The sequence below is a fragment of the Capra hircus genome, chromosome 12 (assembly GCF_001704415.2).
Source record: "Capra hircus breed San Clemente chromosome 12, ASM170441v1, whole genome shotgun sequence".
NCBI classification, from domain to species: domain Eukaryota; kingdom Metazoa; phylum Chordata; class Mammalia; order Artiodactyla; family Bovidae; genus Capra; species Capra hircus.
Genome location: NC_030819.1, coordinates 84809338 through 84835441, shown reverse-complemented (window position 1 = coordinate 84835441; position 26104 = coordinate 84809338). Strand labels below are relative to the sequence as shown.

The 26104-nt window shown below is 36.3% G+C and overlaps 1 protein-coding gene across 1 annotated transcript in view; it reads right to left on the bottom strand.

Moving 5' to 3' along the window:
* TDRD3 (tudor domain containing 3) overlaps positions 1-26104 on the bottom strand; it is a 229870-nt gene that overhangs the window by 150833 nt on the left and 52933 nt on the right. Inside the window, exons 2-3 of the mRNA XM_018056823.1 lie at positions 21878-21962; positions 17390-17455 (exon numbers count right to left, since the gene is read on the bottom strand). Coding sequence (XP_017912312.1) covers positions 17390-17455; positions 21878-21962 — 151 coding nt within the window. The remainder of the gene's footprint in view (positions 1-17389; positions 17456-21877; positions 21963-26104) is intronic.

The following is a 26104-nucleotide window of genomic DNA, read 5'->3' as shown; positions in this document are numbered from 1 at the left end:
ATACCTATAGTCTGAACACAGGTTAGGAAATTATTTAAACTTAGACATTCTATGATACTATGAAAAATCTTCCAGCCATTTCTTTTTATAATTTTATCAACTTCCTTGAGGAATGAATTTATCAATACCTAACAACATAAGCATCACAATTTCTGTCCACCCTATAAGAGGGTCGTAAACAAAGAAGAACTTCCTGAGTATGATTCAGTTCAGTTCAGTCAGTCAGTTGTGTTCGATGCAAGGGACTACAGCTCGCCAGGCCTCCCTGTCCATCACCAGCTCCTGGAGCTTACTTAAACTGTCCATCAAGTCTGTGATGCCATCCAAGCATCTCATCCTCAGTCATCCCCTTCTCCTCCAGCCTTCAATCTTTCCCAGTATCAGAGTCTTTTCAAATGAGTCAGCTCTTCGCATCAAGTGGCCAAAGTATTAGAGTTTCAGCTTCAGCATCAGTCCTTCCAATGAACAGTCAAGACTGATTTCCTTTAGGATGGACTGGCTGGATATCCTTGCAGTCCAAGGGACTCTCAAGAGTCTTCTCCAACACCACAGTTCAAAAGCATTAATTCTTTGTTACTCAGCTTTCTTTATGGTCCAACTCTCACATACATACATGACTACTGGAAAAACCATAATTCTGACTAGACGGGCCTTTGTCAGCAAAGTAATGTCTCTGCTTTTCAATATGCTGTCTAGGCTGGTCATAGCTGTTCTTCCAAGGAGCAAGCGTCTTAATTTCATAGCTGCAGTCACTATCAGCAGTGATTGTGGAGCCCAAAAAAATAAAGTCAGTCACTGTTTCCATTGTTTCCCCATCTATTTGCCATGAAGTGATGGAACCAGATGTCATGATCTTAGTTTTTTGAATGCTGAGTTTTAAGCCAACTTTTTCACTCTCCTCTTTAACTTTCATCAAGAGGCTCTTTAGTTCTTTACTTTCTGCCATAAGGGTGGTTTCATCTGCATATCTGAGGTATCTCCCAGCAACCTTGATTCCAGCTTGTCCTTCACCCAGCCCGGCATTTTGCATGATGTATTCTGCATATAAGTCATAAGTCATATAAGCAGGCTGACAACATACAGCCTTGACGTACTCCTTCCCCAATTTGGAACCAGTCCTTTGCTCCATGTCCAGTCCTATCTGTTGCTTCCTGACCTGCATACAGATTTCTTAAGAGGCGGGTCAGGTGGTCTGGTGTTACCATCTCTTGAAGAATTTTCAACAATTTGTTGTGATCCACACAGTCAAAGGCCTTACTAGTCAATGAAGTAGAAGTAGATGCTTTTCTGGAACTCTCTTGCTTTTCTGAAGATCCAGTGGATGTTGGCAATTTGATCTCTGGTTCCTCTGCCTTTTCTAAATTCAGCTTGAACATCTGGAAGTTCTCGGTTCACGCACTGTTGAAGTCTGGCTTGGAGAATTTTGAGCATTACTTTGCTAACATGTGAGATGAGTGTAATTGTGTGGTAGTTTGAACACTGTTTGGCACTGCCTTTCTTTGGTACTGGAATTAAAATTGACCTTTTCCAGTCCTGCGGCCACTGCTGAGTTTTCCAAATTTGCTGGCATATCGAGTGCAGCACCTTCACGGCATCATCTTTTAGGATTTGAAATAGCTCAACTGGAATTCCATCACCTCCACTAGCTTTGTTCATAGTGATGCTTCCTAAGGCTCACTTGACTTCACATTCAAGGATGTCTGGCTCTAGGTGAGTGATCATACCATCATGGTTATCTGGGTCATGAAGATCTTTTTTGTATAGTTCTTCTGTGTATTCTTGCCATCTCTTCTTAATATCTTCTGCTTCTGTTGCTGCTGCTGCTGCTAAGTCACTTCAGTCGTGTCCAACTCTGTGCGACCCCACAGACGGCAGCCCACTAGGCTCCCCTGTCCCTGGGATTCTCCAGGCAAGAACACTGGAGTGGGTTGCCATTTCCCTCTCCAATGCATGAAAAGTGAAAAGTGAAAGTGAAATCGCTCAGTTGTGTCTGACCCTCAGCAACCCTATGGACTGTAGCCTACCAGGCTCCTCCATCCATGGGATTTTCCAGGTAAAAGTACTGGAGTGAGGTGCCATTGCCTTCTCCCTCTGCTTCTGTTAGGTCCATACTATTTCTGTCCTTTATTTTGCCTATCTTTGCATGAAATGGTCCCTTGGTATCTCTAATTTTCTTGAAGACAGTATGATTAAGTTTTGTTAAGTCTTCCATCATTATTGCAAAGTGTGTTAAAATTAAGAGAATAAAACATTTCACCCTCCACAGTCCTTTTTAAGTAGTTAAAACCACAATTTATTTTTCTTTACTCTGTCACTACTTCTGAAACCATTTCCTGTGGCTTCAGTAGAGATTTTGAGAGGCTCATTTTTTCATATGCTCATATTTGTATCAAGAAGTTTTTGCTAGACTATTCACATTCCTACCTGAGGATCCAAGCATCTGGATCATTTCAAGTTGCCTTGAAATATGAAATATTGGTTCTCCCTTTAGCTGCTTCAAAAGCCTAAAGGATACATTTCTATGATGCCCTCCTTCTTACCTACTTCTTTGCTCTGTTAAATTAACTCAGTATCATTTTTATAAAATTTGATAATAAAATAGGGGTAAGAAAGGAAGCAATCAGAAAAGATAGTATTATTTGTCACACCCTCTGTGGCACCCCACTCCAGTACTCTTGCCTGGAGAGTCCATGGACGGGGGAGCCTGGTGGGCTGCAGTCCATGGGGTCACAAGGAGTCGGACACGACTGAGCGACTGCACTTTCACTTTTCTTTTTCATGCATTGGAGAGGGAAATGGCAACCCACTCCAGTGTTCTTGCCTGGAGAATCCCAGGGATGGGGGAGCCTGGTGGGCTGCCGTCTATGGGGTCACACAGAGTCGGACACAATTGAAGCGACTTAGCAGCAGCAGCAGCAGCTACCACCCTAAGGATGGTATCAGACTTAATAAAACTGAAACGAAAGAAAACTGTAAATGTTAGAAATTTTATAACTTTTCTCATGTCACCCATGTAGACATCTACAGTAAGTCCCAATCTGGAAAGCATTTTCCTCCAGAGAAGATCTATATTTGTTTCTTGTAGTAACAACACTGCAGTTGAAAGCCTCAGCTTTGGGCTAGTGGAAAAGTAACAAAGTTAACCTTAGCCAGAATTTCAATTCACTGTAAATTAATAACACCACAGTAACTCCATAATCCCTTCTACCAGCTTTTATGATTCAAATGCCCAAGAGTTCCATGCAGAAAGATAAATAAACATAAAATTATAAGAAAATATCATGATATATGGAAATAAGCCATGAAACCTGAGAATCACAAAAAGATATTTTTTCAAAAACTTAAGGAGTTGAGAATTTAGAATTATAAAACACACATTACAAAACAGTAAGCCTAATCTAGAGAATTTACATAGAACTGTGAACCTAAGAACTAGGAAATAAAACATTTTGCTGAAGCAAGCATGTGAAATTACTAAACATATATCAAGCCATAATGTAAGCCTCTACAAAACTGCAAATACAGCTATCTTTCAGTCAAAATTCTCTGATCACAATATAACTGAATTAGAAATCTATAACAGAAAGAAAAAAAGGTAATATTCTACAATCAAAGAAGAAATCTTAATATAAACTGAAAAATATTTAGGACTGATTGATATTGAAAATAACACGTATAAAACCACTGAGATATAGTTAAAGCAATGGTAGAAGAAAAATTAATAGCCTCCAGATGCTTATATTAGAAAATAAAGGAAAATAATGAGTTAAAGTAACCAGATGCAAAGAGAACAGAATGAATCCAAATAAGGTACAAGAAAGAAGAAAATTAAGATAAATAAATGAAATAGCAAACTAAAAATATAATCAGGGTTAACAAAGTACTGAGCAAGACTGACCAGGAAGCAAAGAGTAAAGATGCAAGTAAATAATTTAAGGAGTAATAATAATAAAAACACAAACATACTTTCAGTAGAAACGAAAAAACAGCAAGAGACCTATGCACACCAGTCTCAAAGTCCATCAGCTCGAGAGTGGAAAGAAAGAAGTAAGACCATACAGTGGAATGCTACTGAGCAATAAATGGTAGCAAACTACTGACACATGCTTACATCACAGATTCACACAGCTCAGTCAGTAAAGAACTGCCTGCAATGCACAAGACCCAGGTTTAATTCCTGGGTCAGGAAGATTCCCTGGAGAAGGAAATGGCAAGCCACTCCAGTATTCCTGCCTGGAGAATCCCATGGACAGAGGAGCCTGGCAGGCTACAGTCCATGAGGTCTCAAGAGTCGGACATGACTTAGTGACTAAACCACCATCAAGTAAAAGAAGCCAAATACCACAAAGCATATATTATGCGATTCCATTCATGTGAAGTGTCAAAAGGCATGTTTCTAGAGAAAACATAAAAGAATACACAGATATATTATCAAGAACAATAAGTTGTTGTTATTCAGTAGCTAACTTTTGTCCAACTCAGGCTTCCCTGTTCTTCATCATCTTCCAGAGTTCACTCAAACTCATGTTCATTGAAGCATAATAAGTATAAGGTAGCAAATTTAAAATTAACATACAACTATCAGTTACCTTTCTATGTACTAATAACAGAGGGAAAAAAAACAGTATTTTTTTAATAACATTTACAACAATAAAATAGGAAGTTCCAGTTATAAAGCCTGCGAAAGATACACAACCTATATACTTTCAGTGAATTATGAAGGGCTTCCCTCATGGTACAGTGGGTAAGAATCTGCCTGCCAATGCAGGGGACTTGGGTTCGATCCTTGGTCTGGGAAGATCTCACGTGCCACGGAGCAACTAAGCCCACGTGCCACAACTACTGAGCCTGCATTGCAGAGCCTGTCTAGACCAGTGAGCCATGACTACTGAGTCTGTGTACCGCAACTGCTGAAGCCCACGCACCCATAGCCTGTGCCCCGCAACAAGAGTTACTGCTGTTTAGTCACTACATGGTGTCCGACTTCTCAGTGGCTCCATGTACTGCAGTCAGACTCCTCTCCACACTGGCATCACCAACTGAGCTCCACCTCCTGCAAGATCAGCAGGGGCGTCAGATTCTCACAGGAGCAAGAAATTGTGCATGTGATGGATCTAGGTTGCACCGCCCCTCCCTTATGAGAGAGGATCTTCCTGAAACCATCTCCTCCACTAAACCGAACCCTGGTGTCAAAAAGGTTGGCTGGTAGAGCTTATAACCATCCATTGCAGGAATTTTTATATTAAAAATAGTGGCAAATACTACATATAAGGCCTTTATTTTATCTTCTTTAGAAAGGCAGCTAACCAGCATTTCTGGTTACTGCTAATAATTATTAGCAGTAATCATAAAGATGTCAACTGTCTTAAAGCTCATATGCAGATTCAATGCAATTTCAATCAAAACTCTGACCCATTTTAACAAACTTCATCATTTGATTGTAAAATCTTTCTTGGGAAAGGGGCCATTAGGGACAGAATAGCCTGAAGAAGAATAACATATTTTACAACCCCAAAATTATAAAAATTTCATAATATCAAGTGCCACAAAAGACACAGATCAATGGGATCTGCATACACTCCTGATGGTAATACAAATTAGTATAATCACTTTGAAAAATAATTTGGCATTACCTGGTAAAGTTGAATGCTGGCTTACTCTAGCATACAATGACTCAATTCCTCATTATACTCCCTTAAGAATATAAGGGAACATGCATCAGGAAAAATATATGTTTGTTCCTAGAAGCAGTAGTACTGCATCTATTATTTAAAGAAAAAAAGAGGAAAAAAAGAAACACATCTAAATATCCATCAACAGGACAATGAATAAACTACATATGTTTAAATAGTTTAAAGGAAAGGAAAGTGAATTCTCTCAGTCATGCCTGATTCTTTGGGACCCCATGAACTGTAGCCTGCCAGGCTCCTATGTCCATGGGATTCTCCAGGTAAGAATACTGGAGTGGGTTGCCATTTGCTTCTCCAGGGGATCCTCCTAACCCAGGGATCAAACTTGGATCTCCAGCATAGGAGGCAGACCTTTACTATCTGAGCCACCAGGGAATTGTTTACTATTATGCAAAAGAGAAAAATCAATGAATATCAGGTACTTACAAATGGACATACGTTAGAGCTATCTGAAGCATGTTACAACAGACAAACTGTTCAGTCACTCAGTCGAGTCACACTTTTTGCAACCCCATGGACTGCAGCATGACAGGCTTCCCTGTCCATCACCAACTCCTGAAGCTTGCTCAAACTCATGTCCATCGAGTTGGTGATGCCATTCAACCATCTCATCCTCTGTCATCCCCCTCTCCTCCTGCCTTCAATCTTTCCCAGCATCAGGGTCTTTTCCAATGAGTCAGTTATTCACATCAGGTGGACAACATATTGGAGTTTCAGCTTCAACATCAGTCCTTCCAATGAATAGTCAAGACAGACTTCCTTTACAATTCACTGGTCTGATCTCCTTGCTGTCCAAGGGACTCTTAAGAGTCTTCTCCAACACCACAGTTCAAAAACATCAATTCTTTGGGGCTCAGTTTTCTTTATAGTCCAACTCTCACATACATACATGACCACTGGAAAAACCATAGCTTTGACTAGATGAACATTTGTTGGTAAAGTAACATCTCTGCTTTTTAATATGTTGTCTAGGTTGGTCAAAACTTTTCTTCCAAGGATCGATCGTCTTTTAATTTCATGGCTGCAGTCCACTACCTGGAGTGATTTTAGAGTCCAGAAAAATAAAGTCTGTCACTGTTTCCATTGTTTCATCTGTTTGCCATGAAGTGATGGGACTGGATGCCATGATCTTAGTTTTCTGAATGTTGAATTTTAAGCCAAATTTTTCACTCTCCTCTTTCACTTTCATCAAGAGGCTCTTTAGTTCTTCTTCACTTTCTGCCATTAAGGTGGTACCATCTGCTTATCTGAGGTTACTGGCATTTCTCCCAGCAATCTTGATTCCAGTTTGTGCTTCATCCAGCCCAGCATTCTGCATGATGTACTCTGCATACAAGCTAAATAAGCAGGGTGACAATATATAGCCTTGACATACTCCTTTCCAGTGTGGAACCAGTCTGTTGTTCCATGTCCGGTTCTAACTGTTGCTCTTGACCTGCATACAGATGTCTTAGGAGGCAGGTCAGGTGGTCTGGTATTCCCATCTCAAAGAATTTTCCACAGTTTGTTGTGATCTACACAGTCAAAGGCTTTTACTGGTATATATACCAGTATATATGCTAGCATATATCAAATATTAAATTGTTCAAGTAATTTACATAACATTTTGAAAGTAAGACATTGGGTAGTTTACAGAAGTGGTAGTAAAATTAGAAAACTAGGTCTGTAGGTTTCACAGCAAGAAAAACTGAAAATCAAACCACAGAACTGGTTTGATGGCAGTGGTATGGTGATGGAACACTTTGGGATATGAAGAATAGAGAAGAAGCTCTAATTTGTAGAATTTGCCAATTTCCATAGCTAAATTCAAACTAGTCAGTCCTATAGGATATTAACCCTGAATATTCACTGGAAAGACTGATGCTAAAGCTGAAGCTCCAATACTTTGTCCACCTGATTCAAAGAGCCGACTCATTGGAAAATCCCCTGATGCTGGGAAAGATTGAAGGCAGGAGGAGAAGGGGACAACAGAGGATGAGATGGTTGGAACGCATCACAATGGACATGAATTTGAGCAAACTCCAGGAGGTAGTGAAGGACAGGGAAGCCTGGCATGCTGCAGTCCATGGGGTCACAAAAAGTTGGACACAACTGAGCGACTGAACAACAACAACATAGCTGATTTCAACTACTGACCTCTAATCAGGGAAGAGATGCTGATAATCAACATTCATGAGATGGAATAAGCTAGATTCAGCACACTCAAACATCTAGCTCTATTCTTTATGCTATCAATCCCTGTACACTGACCCCAGCACTCCTGCAGCTATCAATCTTGCTGTAGCTTCTACTACCACCAGAGAAAATTCACCACAGTTTCTGCTTTTCTGTACAACTAACCCATATCCTGTGCAGCTATACCTGACTAGTAGAGCTGAGGTCCATGTCCACAGCATAGGTGCAAAGGATGCTGGGGAAAAGCAACTGGCATTTTCTTCTACACCATGAAGAATTTGAAAATGGGAAACTCCCCCAAACAAAGGAAGAGATCCAGGTTCTAGGAATCATAAATGTTATCTATATTTATCTTGTATATATTTTTATCAGCCAAGAAGATTTTGTCAAATGTTATTTTCTATAGTTTGTATCAAAAAAAACTCTTATTTTGGTAGCTTTATTATCAAAACAGAAATAATGTGTGTATGAATGTATATACATATATTATCTTTAAACACATACCAAATATACCTTCCCATCATAAGATATTAAATATACCCCCAATTATGGATCTGCCTATTATTCTCTTACTGAGAATTACAAGCCTAAAAACTAACAATCTAGCAAGAAAACCAACCTCTCCACCTCATCACACTAAGCTCGTCAAGCTGAGATGGCCATCCCTTCCTTATACATACACAGCATTTGTTCCACTATACTGATAACTGTTGGTTTCTTGATTTCTTTATTAGTAGGCAGGGATTGTCCTGTTGATCTCAAAGCCCCTGCACATAGCACAAATATACATTCAAAAACTGTTTGATAAATAAATTTCCTGGTTTTCTTACCATAGTTTTTTACCATAATTTATTTAGCACTTAGCAGATACACCAGAAAATGTGGCAGTATTTTCACATAAGTTAATACACCTCCAGAACTGAAAAGTATATTAGGATCATTTGCATGTCTTAAATGAGAAAACTGAAAGCACAGTATTTTAACAGAGGTTACTCAGCCAGAAGAGGAAGAATTAGAATTCAAACTAAGATATGCCTAACACCAAACTCTGTCTTCTTTCTATTACACATTCTAAAACTATGATAAAAATTTATTACATACTAAAAATATGTAGGTAAAAAGGGCAATGAGAATATTAATTCTTTTTTTAAAATTTTTTTACAATATTGTATTGGTTTTGCCATACATCAACATGAATCCATCATGGATAAAAGAGACCAAGAAAATTAGAAGAGAATGGCATTTAAGTTGGAATTTGAAGACTAAACAGCAGTTTGCAAGGCAGTTGAGAGAAGAACATCCCACTCACATAGCAATTATTAAGGTCCTATAGCAACAAAAAACTATCATTTTAGACAAGCTGTGATTCCCTCATCTCTAAAGTAAAACCAAAGTTGATAATAATTTCTACTTTTCAGTGATGTTCTGAAGATTATACAGATAAATTATTTAACATGGGACCTGTCATAGAGCAGGTGCTCAATAAAGACAAAGAGGAGAAGATGTGTTTACTGAAAACCAGGGTTCTCCTAGGTAAGTTAGGGGCTTGTACCAAAAAAGGCCAAGAAGAAAACAAATTAAAAGCAAAAGGAATTGAAAGAAATAGCTTTGGAAAGGTAGTCTCTAATCCCGATCTCAAATTTTTCAAGGGATATTCATACACATTAAGAGTTTAAACATATAAATAAATAATAATAAAAGAAAAACTTTCTGAATCGTAATATGGTATATACTAGAACTAAAAGTTTCTACCCCTTAGAAAATATAAAAACAAGACATTTTAAATGGCTCAGTTCAGTTCAGTTGCTCAGTGTGACCGACTCTTGGGGACCCCATGAATCGCAGCACAGCAGGCCTCCCTGTCCATCACCAGCTCCCGGAGTTCACTCAGACTCATGTCCACCGAGTCAGTGATGCCGTCCAGCCATCTCATCCTCTGTCATCCCCTTCTCCTCCTGCCCCCAATCCCTCCCAGCATCAGAGTCTTTTCCAATGAATCAGCTCTTCGCATGAGGTGGCCAAAGTACTGGAGTTTCAGCTTTAGCATCATTCCTTCCAAAGAAATCCCAGAGCTGATCTCCTTCAGAATGGACTGGTTGGATCTCCTTGCAGTCCAAGGGACTCTCAAGAGTATTCTCCAACACCACAGTTCAAAAGCATCAATTCTTCGGTGCTCAGCCTTCTTCACAGTCCAACTCTCACATCCATACATGGCTACTGGAAAAACCATAGCCTTGACTAGATGGACCTTTGTTGGCAAAGTAATATCTCTGCTTTTGAATATGCTATCTAGGTTGGTCAAAACTATTCTTCCAAGGAGTAAGCGTCTTTTAATTTCATGGCTGCAATCACCATCTGAAGTGATTTTGGAGCCCCAAAAAATAAAGTCTGACACTGTTTCCCCATCTATTTCCCATGAAGTGATGGGACCAGCTGCCACAATCTTAGTTTCCTGACTGTTGAGCTTTAAGCCAACTTTTTCACTCTCCTCTTTCACTTTCATCAAGAGGCTTTTTAGTTCCTCTTCACTTCTGCCATAAGGGTGTTATCTGCATATCTGAGGTTATTGATACTTCTCCTGGCAATCTTGATTCCACCTTGTGCTTCTTCCAGCACAGCGTTTCTCATGATGTACTCTGCATAGAAGTTAAACAAGCAGGGTGACAATATACAGCCTTGACGTACTCCTTTTCCTATTTGGAACTAGTCTGTTGTTCCATGTCCAGTTCTAACTCTTGCTTCCTGACCTGCATACAGATTTCTCAAGAGGCAGGTCAGGTGGTCTGATATTCCCATCTCTTTCAGAATTGTCCACAGTTTATTGTGATCCACACAGTCAAAGGCTTTGGCATAGTCAATAAAGCAGAAATAGATGTTTTTCTGGAACTCTCTTGCTTTTTTGATGATCCAGCGGATGTTGGCAGTTTGATCTCTGGTTCCTCTGCCTTTTCTAAAACCAGCTTGAACATCAGGAAGTTCACTGTTCACGTACTGCTGAAGCCTGGCTCGGAGAATTTTGAGCATTACTTTATTAGCATGTGAGATGAGTGCAATTGTGTGGTAGTTTGAGCATTTTTTGGCATTGCTTTTCTTTGGGATTGGAATGAAAACTGACCTTTTCCAGGCCTGTAGCCACGGCTGAGTTTTCCAAATTTGCTGGCATATTGAGTGCCGCACTTTCACAGCATCATCTTTCAGGATTTAAAATAGCTCAACTGGAATTCCAACACCTCCACAGCTTTGTTCATAGTGATGCTTTCTAAAGCATTTTTAAATGCCTAGTAACTGACAAAAAGACAACATAACCTTGAATAGGTTTTCCCTTGAGATCGCCTGAAAAAGCATCAATTTATACATCAAAGTAACAGCACAGCACATAATTTGCTTTATTCAATCAAAGTAATTGCAGCCAACCAATTACAAGAAACACTGTGACACTCCAGTCAAAAGTAACACTCCTGCCAGTGTGTCATTTTCCTATTTCCATTGTTCACCTCTATAGCTGTTTGTTCTCTGAGAGAATTAAAACAAAGTGAACAGTTCGTTTTTCAATTATCAGAGTATTGGTTTAATATATATTCTATACATATACTTTGCGCATTGTTTTTAAACTCCACAGAAGTCCTGCTAATAATTACCATCAAACACTTGTAAATAAAGCATGGTAAAATCAGTTTCAGTAATCATTTTTTTCTCAAATTAAAAATGCATGTTTAATTTTAATAACTCACTAAAAGAAACACTAGTAAATCACATTATTTAGCACATAACAGATTAACATATGAAACATGATACAATTTATTTAAATTAAAACTTTAAAACATTTTTCAGTTATTTTTAAAAACATCCAAGTTCTAGACTATCAGTGAGAGGGCATTCAGATTGAATTTTAAGCCAGTGAAGCCATCTTGTGGTTGATGTTGGTGTTGCTGAGGCTTTGAGAAGGTCAATTTTATCCCCAAAATTAGGTCTCTAAAAATGCACATACAAACTGTCAGTTCTAGAACTTAGATGAAAAAAACCCCACAGATCTGAAAAGCCTTTCCTGTTAGGGCTCCACAATAATGCATAAAAGTCCTCACATACCTGGATTGGTAATAAAGTGTTTTTACATTAACCTATATTTTATAATTAACTTCTACACCTTGGTTCAAAGGCAAAGCTATGAAAATAACTACAAGCAAAATATTAAACTTGAAAAAGAATACAAAAAATATTAAAGTTTCATAGGAAGTATATGTTTTACTTCCTTTCTGTCATGACTTTTTTCCATGATTTTTAGCTGAAAAACTAAATATTCTAGGGCCCTGTCACATCTAGAAATACAAGGGACTTCCCAGGTGGCTCAGACGGTAAAGCGTCTGTCTACAATGGGGGAGACCTGGGTTCGATCCCTGGGTCGGGAAGATCTGCTGGAGAAGGAAATGACAATCCACTCCATTAAATATTCTAGGGCCCTGTCATATCTAGAAATACAAAGCCTGCCCTAAATTGCAGTATATGGCTTCCCTGGCACATATTGCTCTGTGCTAAAAAATTTTTATGAACTAAAAATTAAACACAAACTGCCTACAGGAAAATCTAGCTTAGACTTAGAAGCCTGGAGAAAAGTATCATCTTCTCACTCTCACCACTTTTTAAATTTGTCTGAAACCCTTGCATCAAGGTTATGAGCAACCTTATTGAGAAAACATTTGAACTGCAAAATACAATTAAAAAATGAATGGGAGGGAAGAGAAAAGAATGTGCACAAAACTATTGCATTAATTAAAAACAAAGTTAACTTGCAATGTTTGCCCTCTTACTTCCTCCCAAAATAATCAGTGATAATTAATAGAATTGAAAACTTCAGTTTCAAACTCTAGGTAACAATGCCCTTCTGAAGGTCCCAGTTTGTCTTAACAGCAAAAAATATGTCAATTCAGTTTTCCAGGATTAACTGTCTTCTCCTATCTATAGTCCTGCCATTTCTCTTATCAAACCATAGCTTTCTCCATGCCTTCTTTCCAAATGCTGAAAACCCCATATCTGCTACTGCTGAATCACTTCAGTCGTGTCCGACTCTGTGCGACCCCATAGACGGCAGCCCACCAGGCTCCGCCGTCCCTGGGATTCTCCAGGCAAGAACACTGGAGTGGGTTGCCATTTCCTTCTCCAATGCATGAAAGGGAAAACTAAAAGTGAAGTTGCTCAATCGTGTCCGACTCTTAGTGACCCCATGGACTGCAGCCTACCAGGCTCCTCCGTCCATGGGATTTTCCAGGCAAGAGTACTGGAGTGGGGTGCCATTGCCTTCTTTCCAAATGCTGAAAACCCCATATCTAAGTCTTATTAATTATGATAATAACAATACACAGCATCATCATAAGCATTTAGTTTTGACTTCGCAGGAGAGGAAGTTTGCAGCCTGTTCTCTACATTACTTTAATTTAGCTCTAAAAAGCATACTGCTTCTCTGTCTTGAGGAATCTCTGTACATTGTATGGAGCCCTGGACCTAATAAATATGCTTCCAAGAGGGTTGGAAGACACAGGACTACAGCCCTTTAAAAGCGCCCACACTTGACTAATGGAAGTAGCTTGTAAAAAGACAGCCTTCTCTCTTCTTTTGCTCATTAAGTATTAGCTTCTTAAAGCTGGGGCAAATGCTCTCAAATTCTTTTTGCTTTGGCTTCCTCTCAAGTAGTAATATCACAGGCAGGCATGAAACTTAGTGGAAATTGTCAAAGAAGGACTCTGGCCTACTTTGATTCCATTGTACTAAGATCAACTTAGCTCAAACAATAAAGTTCTGCATTAGGGACTGGGGCCAAAACACAGTCAATAATGAAGCATCTATTCACCTTACCTCATTTACTGGATTGCCTTTTTCCCTGATAGCTCAGTTGGTAAAGCATCCGCCTGCAATGCAGGAGACCCCAGTTCGATTCCTGGGTTGGGAGATCCCTTCGAGAAGGGAAAGGCTACCCACGCCAGTATTCTGGCCTGGAAAATTCTATGGACTGTATAGTCCATGGGGTGACAAAGAGCTGGACACAACTGAGCAACTTTCACTTTCACTTGGAGGTCTCTTAGTAACAAGTTACCCATGTCAGGTAATAAATATTCATGTATTCTTAGATGTCCAGGACAAAAACACCATCCTAAATGTCTCATAATGCTCAATATTCGTCATACACATTGCACTACATTTACAATGTAGTCGCACAGGTTTTCATTTAATTCTTCAATGTCATAAGGGAGATAATATTTGAATGTAAGAAAATTAAAATCTGGCAAGATTAAATAACTTGCCAGAAGTCACAAAAATATAATAAGTGGAAGAATAAGGATTTAAGTCCAGTTGAAAAATTCTAAAATCTGTATCCGTCCAGTATGTCACCAGAATTTTTTTATTCTCCCTCTCCACATTGTATCTGAAGCTCATCAAAACTGCTTCCTGAGATAGCTAATCTATCTCACATTTTAAATTTTCTAAATTAGTTTTTGCAAAATTAGTTTCCAGCATGTTCTATTTGGAAGATCACTAGGTAATCCAGTTCTTTCATTCTTTTTTTTATCATTATTAAAAGAAAATTAAAAAATATTATTATTTAATACCAAAATCTGACATGATCAAGGAACAGGCAGATTACTTATTCAGATACTCTGCTTATCTTACGCACAGATTAAACTAAAATTTATTTTAAACAACAGTTATATATAATTTAGTGTCTAGAGCCATGTCTTAATGATTCTGTCACCAATAACATGCTAAAGTGCTGGGTAATAAAGCATTCCAATAAAGGCACAAATAAAGTAACTTTTACTGTATTAGTCTTACTTTATAGACAAAGGGCACAAGTAATTCATGTCAAAAATATATATTACTTAAACATTTATTATTGCCTAAAAGCAGTTTAGTTCAGCTGCTCAGCTGTGTCTGACTCTGTGACCCCATGGACTGCAGCATGCCAGGCCTCCCTGTCCATCACCAACTCCCGGAGCTTACTCAAACTCATGTCCATTGAGTCGGTGATGCCATCCAACCATCTCATCCTGTTGTCCCCTTCTCCTCCTGCCTTCAATCTTTCCCAGCATTAGGGTCTTTTCTAATGAGCCAGTTCTTCATATCAGGTAGTCAAAGCACTGGAGATATATTTTTATATAACGTATGAAATTTTAACCAAAGGCAAATGAGTAACTCCAGTGGGTTAGCTTCTAAAATTTCTATTAAAATTAATTTTCAAAACATCTTCACTAATACTGTGAAGAGAATTATATTTGGTATCAGAAGCAGGTAATGAAAGGGAAAATATAATCAAATCTGAGGAACAGAGGTTTGTTTCATGTGAAAAGGACTCACTCAATTTCTGTTTCACGTGAAAGGGCTTATTTTGTATCTTCTCATTTTACGTACAAACTAAAGCAACATGAGCATTAAGAATAATTCGAAGGATAAAATTTGGTATAGAAAAATTCTAGATTCAAATATTCTAAGTTATATCTTATTGTTGTTAGCTATATTCAAAGGAAATTCTAAAGGGACTACTTATAAAATTTTCTGAACCAAACATGCTCTGAGAAGTTGGAGAAAGCAGAGAAAACTCGCAGTACCTTTCCCTGTGAGCTTTTAACAGTGGTAGGTTCTGAGAATCCTTACAGACATAAAAAGAAAAAATGGAAAATCAATAATCCAGAATGCTAGTTTTCTTAAATAGCCCAGTATAAGGATATGCAGCGACTGCTGTGATACTAGTTACTTCTTCTGTGAGGAATTGTTGCATTCATCAGACCTGTTCAAGACTGCTGCCTAATTTGGAGTTCTACACCTTAGAAGTTTTCTAAGTGTGTTTTCCAGATTAGCTGAATCAACATCCCACAGAAGCCTGTTCAAAGTACAAATTCTCAGGCTCTTTCCCAGTTCAATGGAGTCAGAAACATGGCAGTGGGCGACGTGGGAAGCTGGCATTCTGTGTTGTAGCAGGCCTCAAGGTGACTCTGATGCACACTGAGGTCAGAACTACTATCACAACCAGAAAACGAAATGCAAGGAACTGGAGAGGACTCTGAGAAGAGCAATGAAGATGAATAGAATGCCTGAGACTATAAACAGAGGAACCAAGATACATGGTTTTAACAAAAAGAAACCTGTAACAGTGACATTTACAAGATTCAAGTATATGAAGAATTATTCACAAGGGAAGGTACCCAGATGTTCTCCATTTCCCTGAGGGAAGATAAAGAAGATATTACAGACTTTAGTTGCAACATAAGAAATTTAGATTAAAATACAATTAAATTTGCTTACATAGAGTATTGTTAAACATTAAAATGAATTGCTGAGGAGTCCGTAGAACTCTCTTCTCTTGAGCATCTGCTTCAAAAGCTAGGGCAGATTATAAACTCTTGTTCTCTTTCCAGCTAAATGATTACCACCTATCACATATGAGGACCAACATTTAGAAAATGTGAAAAATGTTGTTACATTATATACCTTTTAAATTATCTAAAATTTAAAATATCTAAGGTATAGCAACTATCTTAAATACGTGAGTATTAAAATGATAAGAACACTTACTCAAACTCAAAACATACACATTCAAAGTATTTCAAATTATAAAGATGTTCATTAATAATTCAAAAAGTGAGCAACAGCATATATAAAATTTTTGATTGACACAGACTGCATTATTTTTAAATTAAAAAAAAGAAATTGAATATAAATGAATAAGAAGTAAAAGACTGCTGCTGCTGCTAAGTCTCTTCAGTCGTGTCTGACTCTGTGCGACCCCGTAGATGGCAGCCCACCAGGCTCCCCCGTCCCTGGGACTCTCCAGGCAAGAACACTGGAGTGGGTTGCCATTTCCTTCTCCAATGTGTGAAACTGAAAAGTGAAAGGGAAGTCGCTCAGTCATGTCTGACTCTTAGCGACCCCATGGACTGCAGCCTACCAGGTTCCGCCCTCCATGGGATTTTCCAGGCAGGAGTACTGGAGTGGGGTGTCATTGCCTTCTCCAAAAGACTGACTAGATGGCATCTAAAATCCAAAAATTGTATCCTTGTATTTCAAAAAATCACTGAAAAAATTTATAACATAAATACATAAGTTATGAAAAATGATAGGAGTAACCAAATGCACAGCTTTGCCAAACTGTTCCTAACATTCTCTCACAATCTTATACTCCTATATCAATAAGTTCATTAAATAAATATGGTAACAGATACTAAAATAAAAAGATACAAAAAGGTCCTCTGAGTTCCAATAATATCTGGTAAGTCTCACACGTAAATAAGTGTGTCACAGTTACAATTCCTAAGAAAAAAGTATTTTTTAAATGTTGAAAAGTCACCAAAAGTTTAAAAGTTTGTTTTAATAATTTTCCATATGTATAGGAAGTCATTAAAATGATAACTTTGTGACTTGTTCCCTCAAAAACATTTTGAAGTTGCAGTCTTTCTTGACAAAAAATAATTACAATAATTTAGTAGATGTTCATATTTATTGTACTTAACATAATTTAGGAAGTTAACATTTTTCTTTACCTTTTCTACCTTTCCACCATTGATGTCACTGGGGAGGAATTTCTTGCCAATTGTTCTCAAGTCTGTCTAAAATAAAAATATTATTATTAAAATAAAATTAGAGAAAAATGACTCTAAATCTAATCTCACAAACAAAAGACAAAATTAGTTAAGGTCTGAGTAACAGAATTTAACTGTATGTTAAATATAGCTTGTATTTCAACTGATTATGAGATCTATATATGTAAAAATCAACCATGTTCAGTCCCATATATACACTGTTTAAAGTACACTAGTAAATTGAACAGTAATATATAAGGCCTTACTTACATCTGGTCATATTTCTCTGGGTACCCTTTAATTAAAATCTAAAACTTGATTTTATGTAAACTATATAGACTTTGTAAGAAATTAATGTCACAATCCAAAACCAAATGACTACTTTGAACAAATAAACAGTATATTTTTGACAACTAAATTCTATATAACATTGATAAGCAGAGACATGAAAGTACGTTACTCTGTAGGCTGCAATACTTCTAACATAAAGCTACATAACATACAAACATCCCAGAGAATATTCTTTACTACAAAAGCAAGAAGTCACTGTAAGACTGTACTGTTTGCCTATTAAACAAATTTCAGAAATAGAAGCTGATGAACAAATGACTGACTACACGAAAATCCAGATGTACATATTACTCAATAAACCAAAGCAAAACATAAGAAGGACTAAGATAAACAAAGCTATAGCATTTCTGATGCAAAAACAAAACTTCAACTACACACACAGTCCACATAAAATTTTTAAGGATTCTGTCTTCTTTAAGAAGTGAAAACTAAAGGAATAGTAAGAAATTTATTCAGAAGAAAACTAAATACTACTCATGAAAAAGGCCTAATTATTTAAGCTAAGAAATTATCTTGACGCTTGAAACAGTGAGGTTAGTATAATAACTAAATTTGTACTTTTCTAAAATTCCTTAAATAATAGTTAACAGAGCTCTTCATTGTCTCAAGAGTAAGAGAAAAGAGACTCAGAATGCATTTAATCACAAAAATTATAAGGGAAAAATTTATGTTAGACTTAAGGCAAAAACACTATCAATAGATGATTACAATTACTGTATTATTTATAAAAGGATAACACATAAATAGGATAGTCTTCTTTGAACACCTACAATAATATAATTTCACTTGAAATACCCACATATAGTCAGCTTAAGAAACAAGAACACATGTTATACAACCCTCACAGATCCTTTCCAGTCTTTTTACTACCATGACTTTGATTTCTCAATGTAATGCAAGGATCATTCCTAAAGTACAATTCATTGAATGGAACTGCCAGGCAAACTAAGTCCCATATCCAAATACTCGTGTAACAATGTTTCAGATTTATCCTTTGCAGTCTCCAATAACAGAGTGAAAGAACTATAAACCAAACCTCAAGTTGCACGCATTTTCCTTTGAAAATACTAAGCAATATCTGAGGAAAAAATTCTTACCCCGGCATTTCACTGTTTTGAAGATTAAATAATACATGTGAAGCACTAAGCACAATGACTCACAAAGAGTAAGCATTTAATGAGCGTGAGCTGTAATGTTTAGTGTATATAAAACACGCATACTGTCATTATCTAAATGCATGTAACAGTGAATACAACAACTAAGTTCATAAAAAATCATTATTTTGAAAGTCATAGAAAAGCTGAAATACTTAAACACATATAAGAAACAGAATATATACAATTTTTGATACATCATGGTCCTTCATTTCTGATTTTATCACTAATTATAAAATGTAAAATAAAATGAGGCATTTATATAAAGTATTGTAGAAATGAGCACTAGACTAAAATTCTAAACTTCCCTTTACTGTGTACTGTAACTAACTAATATGACATGTCAGAAATTCTCTAAATCTGGATAATTTATTCCGCCATAAGGTCGAAAATATATTAACAATTCTATCTTCCAAAGTTGTTGTCATGCTGAAAGGAACAATGTATTTAAAGTTCACAGAACTTTTAAAGTATCATAGACACATATAAGGAAGATTATTTCATTGTTCTTTTAGCAAGATGAAAATGACCTACCAAATCTTTAAACATCCTAAAATCAAAGTCAATTTTATGATTCAGATGCCATTATATCAGGATCACTAGAATAGCTGGGTCTAAAAATACATTTATAGTGAATAACTTATTATTCAGGAGAAATATTTAACCCATAGGATGCATGCGTGCACACACAAACAACATTCCTGACTTATTTCTTCAAATAAGTTCAGCAGAGTATCTATTTGGCAAAGCATTTTATACTATATAGAATATTAAAAGAAATTTTAAAATAATCTTTAAAATTTTTTACTATTATACATTATTTAGTAATTTAAGACTACACTATCACTTAATTTTGCTCTGAATAATGCAGGAATTCAAAACTACATGCTGAATTTCTATATTATTCTTAAAATCTTTACTCCTCATTCTACAGAGTAAAAATTAAGAAACCTCCCTCCTTTCAACATACAAATCCATGCTAAAAAGAGTTATATAGCAGCTCTAAGGCTGCTACCTTTAGAAGGGCCCACTTACAAAGTTGGCCCTAAGCTGGCATCTGGGAACTTGGTACCAGAACCATTCCCTAACTGAAAATGTGGTTCACTGCCTAAACTATTTGTATTAACAATGTGATTTATGGTAAACACCTGCTTTCAAGGGGAGATGTCTAGAATTTTGTTTCATTCTAGGCAGAGTACCTTTTTGAACAGCCCAATAAAAGCCTAATGGCCTTTGCTGGGCAGGAAACACTCTACATACATACTACTACTTTGCTCACTGCTAGATAAAAGAACTAATTTAGTGTGTTCCCCACAGGAGGAAGAGAAGGTAAGAAAGCTTGTGCATGGATTATTCTCCCAATATGTAATAGGTTATATATAAGAATTAATAATGCCAGTCCTTCTCAATTAAGGATTAACATCCTGCAATCACTCAGAAGTTAAAAAATTTCAACAGAAATACTGTATATGACTGATTTTACTTAAAGTTTACGAACTTAAAAATTAGACTACTTGTCTGGTATAGACTTCATCCTTATTAAAAGTATTTCTTTAATTCTATTACATGGCATGATAGCTTTGGACTGGAGTATTTATAAATTTTAAAGCAAATTATAAAGACAAGTTAATTCACTAGTAATCATCACGTACCTCTTATGTATACCAGGTCAAATACTTTGTGTTAACTTATTTTATTTAGTTTCTTACCCAATTTGTAGATAGTTCAATGCTATTTACCTACATATATAAATATCAATAAGAAGAGAAGATTGTCACAAAGCCTTTTTCCTATTTAGGTCTTTTGCTTTTAGTGAACAAAGAAATAAACTGGGATTCTTTGTAACATTTCTTGTAAATAAAATTCACTAATTTGGGTGCAAGTTAAGGAAAGATAAAATGTCTAGTAAATATCCCCATTTGTAGTCATGGATAACACACATAATTTCTAAAAAACCTGTTTGTCTTAAATAAAATTGCAAGCTGCTAAAACAATGATAAATCTCAAAATATAAATTGTTTAAATTCATATTTAATTATATAAATAAAAATTTAAATAACTGGAAAAGAAAAAGTTATAGTTATATATTAATTTATATTTCATATGTTATTAGCGGTTACCACCCTTTCTGCTCTATGCTAAACCTACTTTGCAGTGACATAATGGATTTGTCAGACAGTAATTCTCTTCTGAATTTCATTGATTATATAACATAGCATATAACTTTCATTGTTTAATAGACTGTGAATGTAAAGGTGATAAGAAAAAAATTCCCACTATGGTAACCACAAGATTGAAAAAGAATATTCATTTAATCACATCTGTACTTCAAACAATTTTTATAATTCTTCAAAAAAAATCGAAAAGTCAATCTCAATTATAAAAAAGACACTGCTATACAGATGGGTAAAGGGAGAGAGCTAGGGAAGAAAAATGCATCAAAACATTAACAGTAATTATTGGGCTTTCTTATGTTATTTTTCTGTATTTTCTGAAGTAGTCATACTGTACAGTATATCCTACTTTGATCAACAGGAAAAGTTACTTCAAAATAAAAAATACAACTGTCAAGAAGCTGTAACCTAGCTAGTTTGTATGTAAATTTGATGTCAATTTGTTTCTATGAATATGGTCAGTTTTTACTTCTATTACATAGCTACTATAAATGTAATGAAATTCTATAACTGATCACAAGGTGAAAAAGTTTTAATCGTACTTTTCCCTTTTTCACTGATTTTGTATAATAGACATTAAAGAAATATATAGTTCTAATAATTGGCTTATATGAGATTACCAAATTCAACAAACATCACTGCAACTTAAAATGGACAATAAAAATGAAAGATGTTCTCCACTTTATAAAAGCCAGTTTATTCTATCAGATATTTTTCATAAATATAGCTTCCAGATTTTTAATGTTTATAAGTTAATAAATAAAACCTACATTGAGAGCAATCAGGATGATGTCATTTACATTGACTTTGTCAGGAGAACTTGTACAAGCTTCAATGCCTTCATCTGAAAGATACCTGTTAAAATAAAATAAATGGCTTAATATTTTCTAAAATCAAAGTTAACCAAAATTATTTCCTTAAGTCTACAAGTAGTTTTGTTCTCTACTGTAAAATGTTTCTACTGCAAATACCAAAGAGTCTTTGATACTCCCTGTTTACCATCTCTGATAGAACAGGATGGAGAATGCATATTTTTCCTTTCTTGTCTTTAAAGGGATATTGTGTTAATAAAAGTATAAATATGCTTTCTAAGAAAAGTTATTTAAACATCAATATGCTTCTTAAGGAATCAATAAGTTCCTCTTCGCTGTTACACAAATACAATATCCAACTTAAATATTTAGTTACACAGTAAACTCTTAAGAGATTGACATGTGCTATAAAAATAGAACTAAAAACAGCATAGTTTTAAATTTAATCCAACAAAACTTTCCTCCTGGATACTTTCTCACATTATCTTTTCAACTCCCCTTTGTCTAACATAATGTTCCTAACAGTCTTCAATAAACACTATTGATTCCAAGTGGCACAAAGTCAGGCAACTTTTTACCTTACATCTTTTACTTTTCCTGTCTCTTTTCAGTTTTTTACTCATTGTATTATTGCCCTTTGTTCTTTTATTCAGTCCAAACCAACCATTCATCTGTAGCAATAATTAACTGAAGGGTGAAAAATTATTTAATCCAAAGGCTGGGTGGGAATCATCTCTACCAATTCACCCACGCCCAACATAACCATTTTGAAGTTCTTTGATAACTCTACAATTTACGTATCATCCCTCCACAAAAGTCCACCTGTAAAAATGCCCATTAACATTTGGCACCTTTTGTAATCAGTATTAGATACCCTGGTGCCGGCATTGGAACCACAGATATTCTCCCACTGAAAAGATACAGGACTACTAGTCTGACAGAGCTAACTTTGGCTCTTCCAGAGGTGATGGACAGCAACTTCACCATCAACTCCCAACCTTAGTCTGATTCTAAGACACCTTTACCTGAAGACAGTAATCAAAGAGCATTTGCCTTTAAGAAATAAAGGATGAATTTCTCAAAAGTAAAAGAGCAAGCAAAAAGAAATAAAAATAGAGTACAAAAAGCAATAGAAAATTAAAGCTGATAAGCCTATGAATAAGATCAAGGAGGTAAAAGAAAGGGAAGTATATAAAAATCAAAGCAAGAATGTGTTTAAAAAATTAGATACTATTAAAAGCTTAAGGCAGTGGTAAACTACAATGATGAATGAAGGCCAGGAGTTAAGTGGGTTACAGAGAGAGAGAAAAAAAAAACAGCATTAAGTATTTAGATGTGTCACTAAGAATAAATGGTTAGGAGGCTAGAATAAATTGTACATGAGTAACCATGGAATACAAATGTTTGCTGGCAGCATAGATGGCTGAAACACTGCTTTAATTCAGAATGAGTAAGTTCACTTCCTTATTACCCTGATAATTTTTCACCATTCACAGCCACTGACTGTATCTGGCACTAACCATCTTAAAATTTAGTTCTACAAATATTAATTAATTAACCCCTGATTTGTATGAAAAGAACTATGTGTGTGAATCAGTAATAAGATGATGAAAAATAAATATCTTCCTTTAAGGCATTTACAGTCTCATATAAAGCATAACATAACACATAAATAGCTACCATACAAGGCCAAAAGAACTACAAACAAAATGTTATAGGAGCTCAAAGTGGCTAGGGAATGGAAAAGAATGCACAGAAAGGGCATCTCCATAAAGTAAACAAAGTATAAAACACATTCTGCGACATTCTCATTGGAAAATGGGGAAGAGATGAGAGGTCAGTATAGGTTGAGACCAATTTTAGGAAGCAAAAGTACATAGGTATATGGGTACTATATTAAACGCTGACTGAGTAGTTACAAAAACACAGCTTTCAAAATTCCCAGGAGAAGGCAATGGCACCCCGCTCCAGTACTCTTGCCTGGAAAATTCCATGGATGGAGGAGCCTGGTAGGCTGCAGTCCATGGGGTCACTAATGGGGAAATAAACAATGACTAATAAAATACTTCATCATCTAGAAAGGCAACTCTTTAGAATTAAAAGCTTACAGGATATCAGATAAACTGGGAATAATCTTAAAAAATATTCAAAGTTTAACTCTTTAGATTTATAGGTGAAGAAAAAAATGCATCTTTTTTCAATGATGTTAACCTAAACTTTGCCCTAAAATACCCTGATGTCTCAGATGGTAAAGAATCTGCCTGCAAAGTCAGAGACCCGGGTTTGATCTTTGGGTCAGGAAGATGCCCTGGAGAAGGGCATCACAACCCACTCCAGTATTCATGCCTGGAGAATCCCACGGAAAGAGGAGCCTGGTGAGCTATATAGTCTATGGGGTCACAAAGAGTCAGACACGACTGAGTGACCAACACTTCTAACTTCTAAGTAAGGCAAAGTTAAAAATGCGTCCTGATTCTCAGTGTAGCAGTCTTTTCATTGTGAGTGTGCCAAGTCTTATCTGACTCTTTGTGACCCCCATGGACTGTAGCCCACCAGGCTCCTCTGTCCATGCAATGTTCCAGAGAATACTGGAGTAGTTTGCCATTTTCTCACACTGCTTTTCAGTTCAGTTCAGCTCAGTCACTCAGTCGTGTCCAACTCCTTGCGACCCCATGAATCGCAGCACACCAGGCCTCCCTGTCCATTACCAAATAATGCTAATATCAGAAATATAACTCTGTTCTCATAAACAAAAGCCAACATCTATACATACCAATTTTGTAATCAACTAGGCACTTTATCAACACACAAAAAAAAAGCACAACTAGGCAAATTAAATCAGTGCCTCCAAAGTATTGATTTATTAAACAAGAATAGATCTAGTTTCATGGTAAAAAATCAGGAAACTAATATTAACTAACAATTAAAAAACTGTTACAACAATGAAAAAATACCTATTTTATAAAATATAAAAAAGGAAGCCTGTAGGCTTCCTGAATATAAGACATTATAAAATACAGCTCAGTCTCAGTTTCCAAGTTTTACAAGTCTCCCTTCCTCACCCTTAATATTTTTTTTTAAATAAAAGGACTTGAGCCTTACACCTTTACTCTATAATTATCAAGAAACAGGAGACCCCATTCACAGGTCTCCCTAGGAACATCTTGGTGATCCTTCTGTCAATAATGGACCATTTTCACATAACTTGAGATTTGCAAATTAATCTTTTTTTGTTTTTGTAAACATTTAAAGATTCCAGTATCATCAGTGAATAAAACAAGTGATAAAAGCAAAGTGTAATGCCCAAATCAGATTCAAGATGCACCACAATACCACAGTAACTGAAAGAAGAACAAAACAACACAAAACCCACCAGCCTTAATGTGGTCACTGGGGGAAAAGCACTGCAAATCAGAGCAGGCATGCCAGACCTGATCCCTGTGCACATCTGTACGTGGACCTTAAGGGGAGAGAATCATCCTCAGTTTCCACAGGCGATCTCTGAACACTTACACCCAAGGGCAAAACCTTAAAGAGGAAACAAACCCCAGAGAGCTCCTGTTTACTAAAACAGCCCAAAGGCACAATTTTTTCTTCTCCTCTGGTAGAGATTTTAGTGCAAAACCCCTCATTACTATTCTGAGCTAAAAACACATCGAAATAAATTTTATTGACAAGCAAGGCAGTAAAAGGCTAAATTTCTGCATACTACAAAATATACTAAGATTTCTCCTTAATTTTACCTCCAAAGAATTCCATTTTAAATCACAGCTTAATAAACATTCAAATTTTTTAAAAAAAGATTTTGGAAAGTGCTTCTTGTTTCCATAAATAGATGTTAAAATCCCATCTTTCTCAGAGTCATTTAATTTGTAATCCTGAGCAACTCTTGTTACTTCAGAAGTAAAAGCTTTAAAACTAATTATTATCCACCAGTTTGGGGGAGAGGTGGTTTCCTATTACAAGTACTGAATATATATTTAAATAAGAATGGTCTCACTACTAAAACTATCTTCACCTCATGTTCTGAAGTTACTTGGACATATTAAACAGACATGCCCAAACTACAGTTCAAGAATCTCAACTGACAGGGAAGTATGATAAGAACAAATACTACTGTTTAATATCACTTATTAGATCCAGATAGTGGGCTACCATTCCAATAAGTGGATTACAAACCGCAAG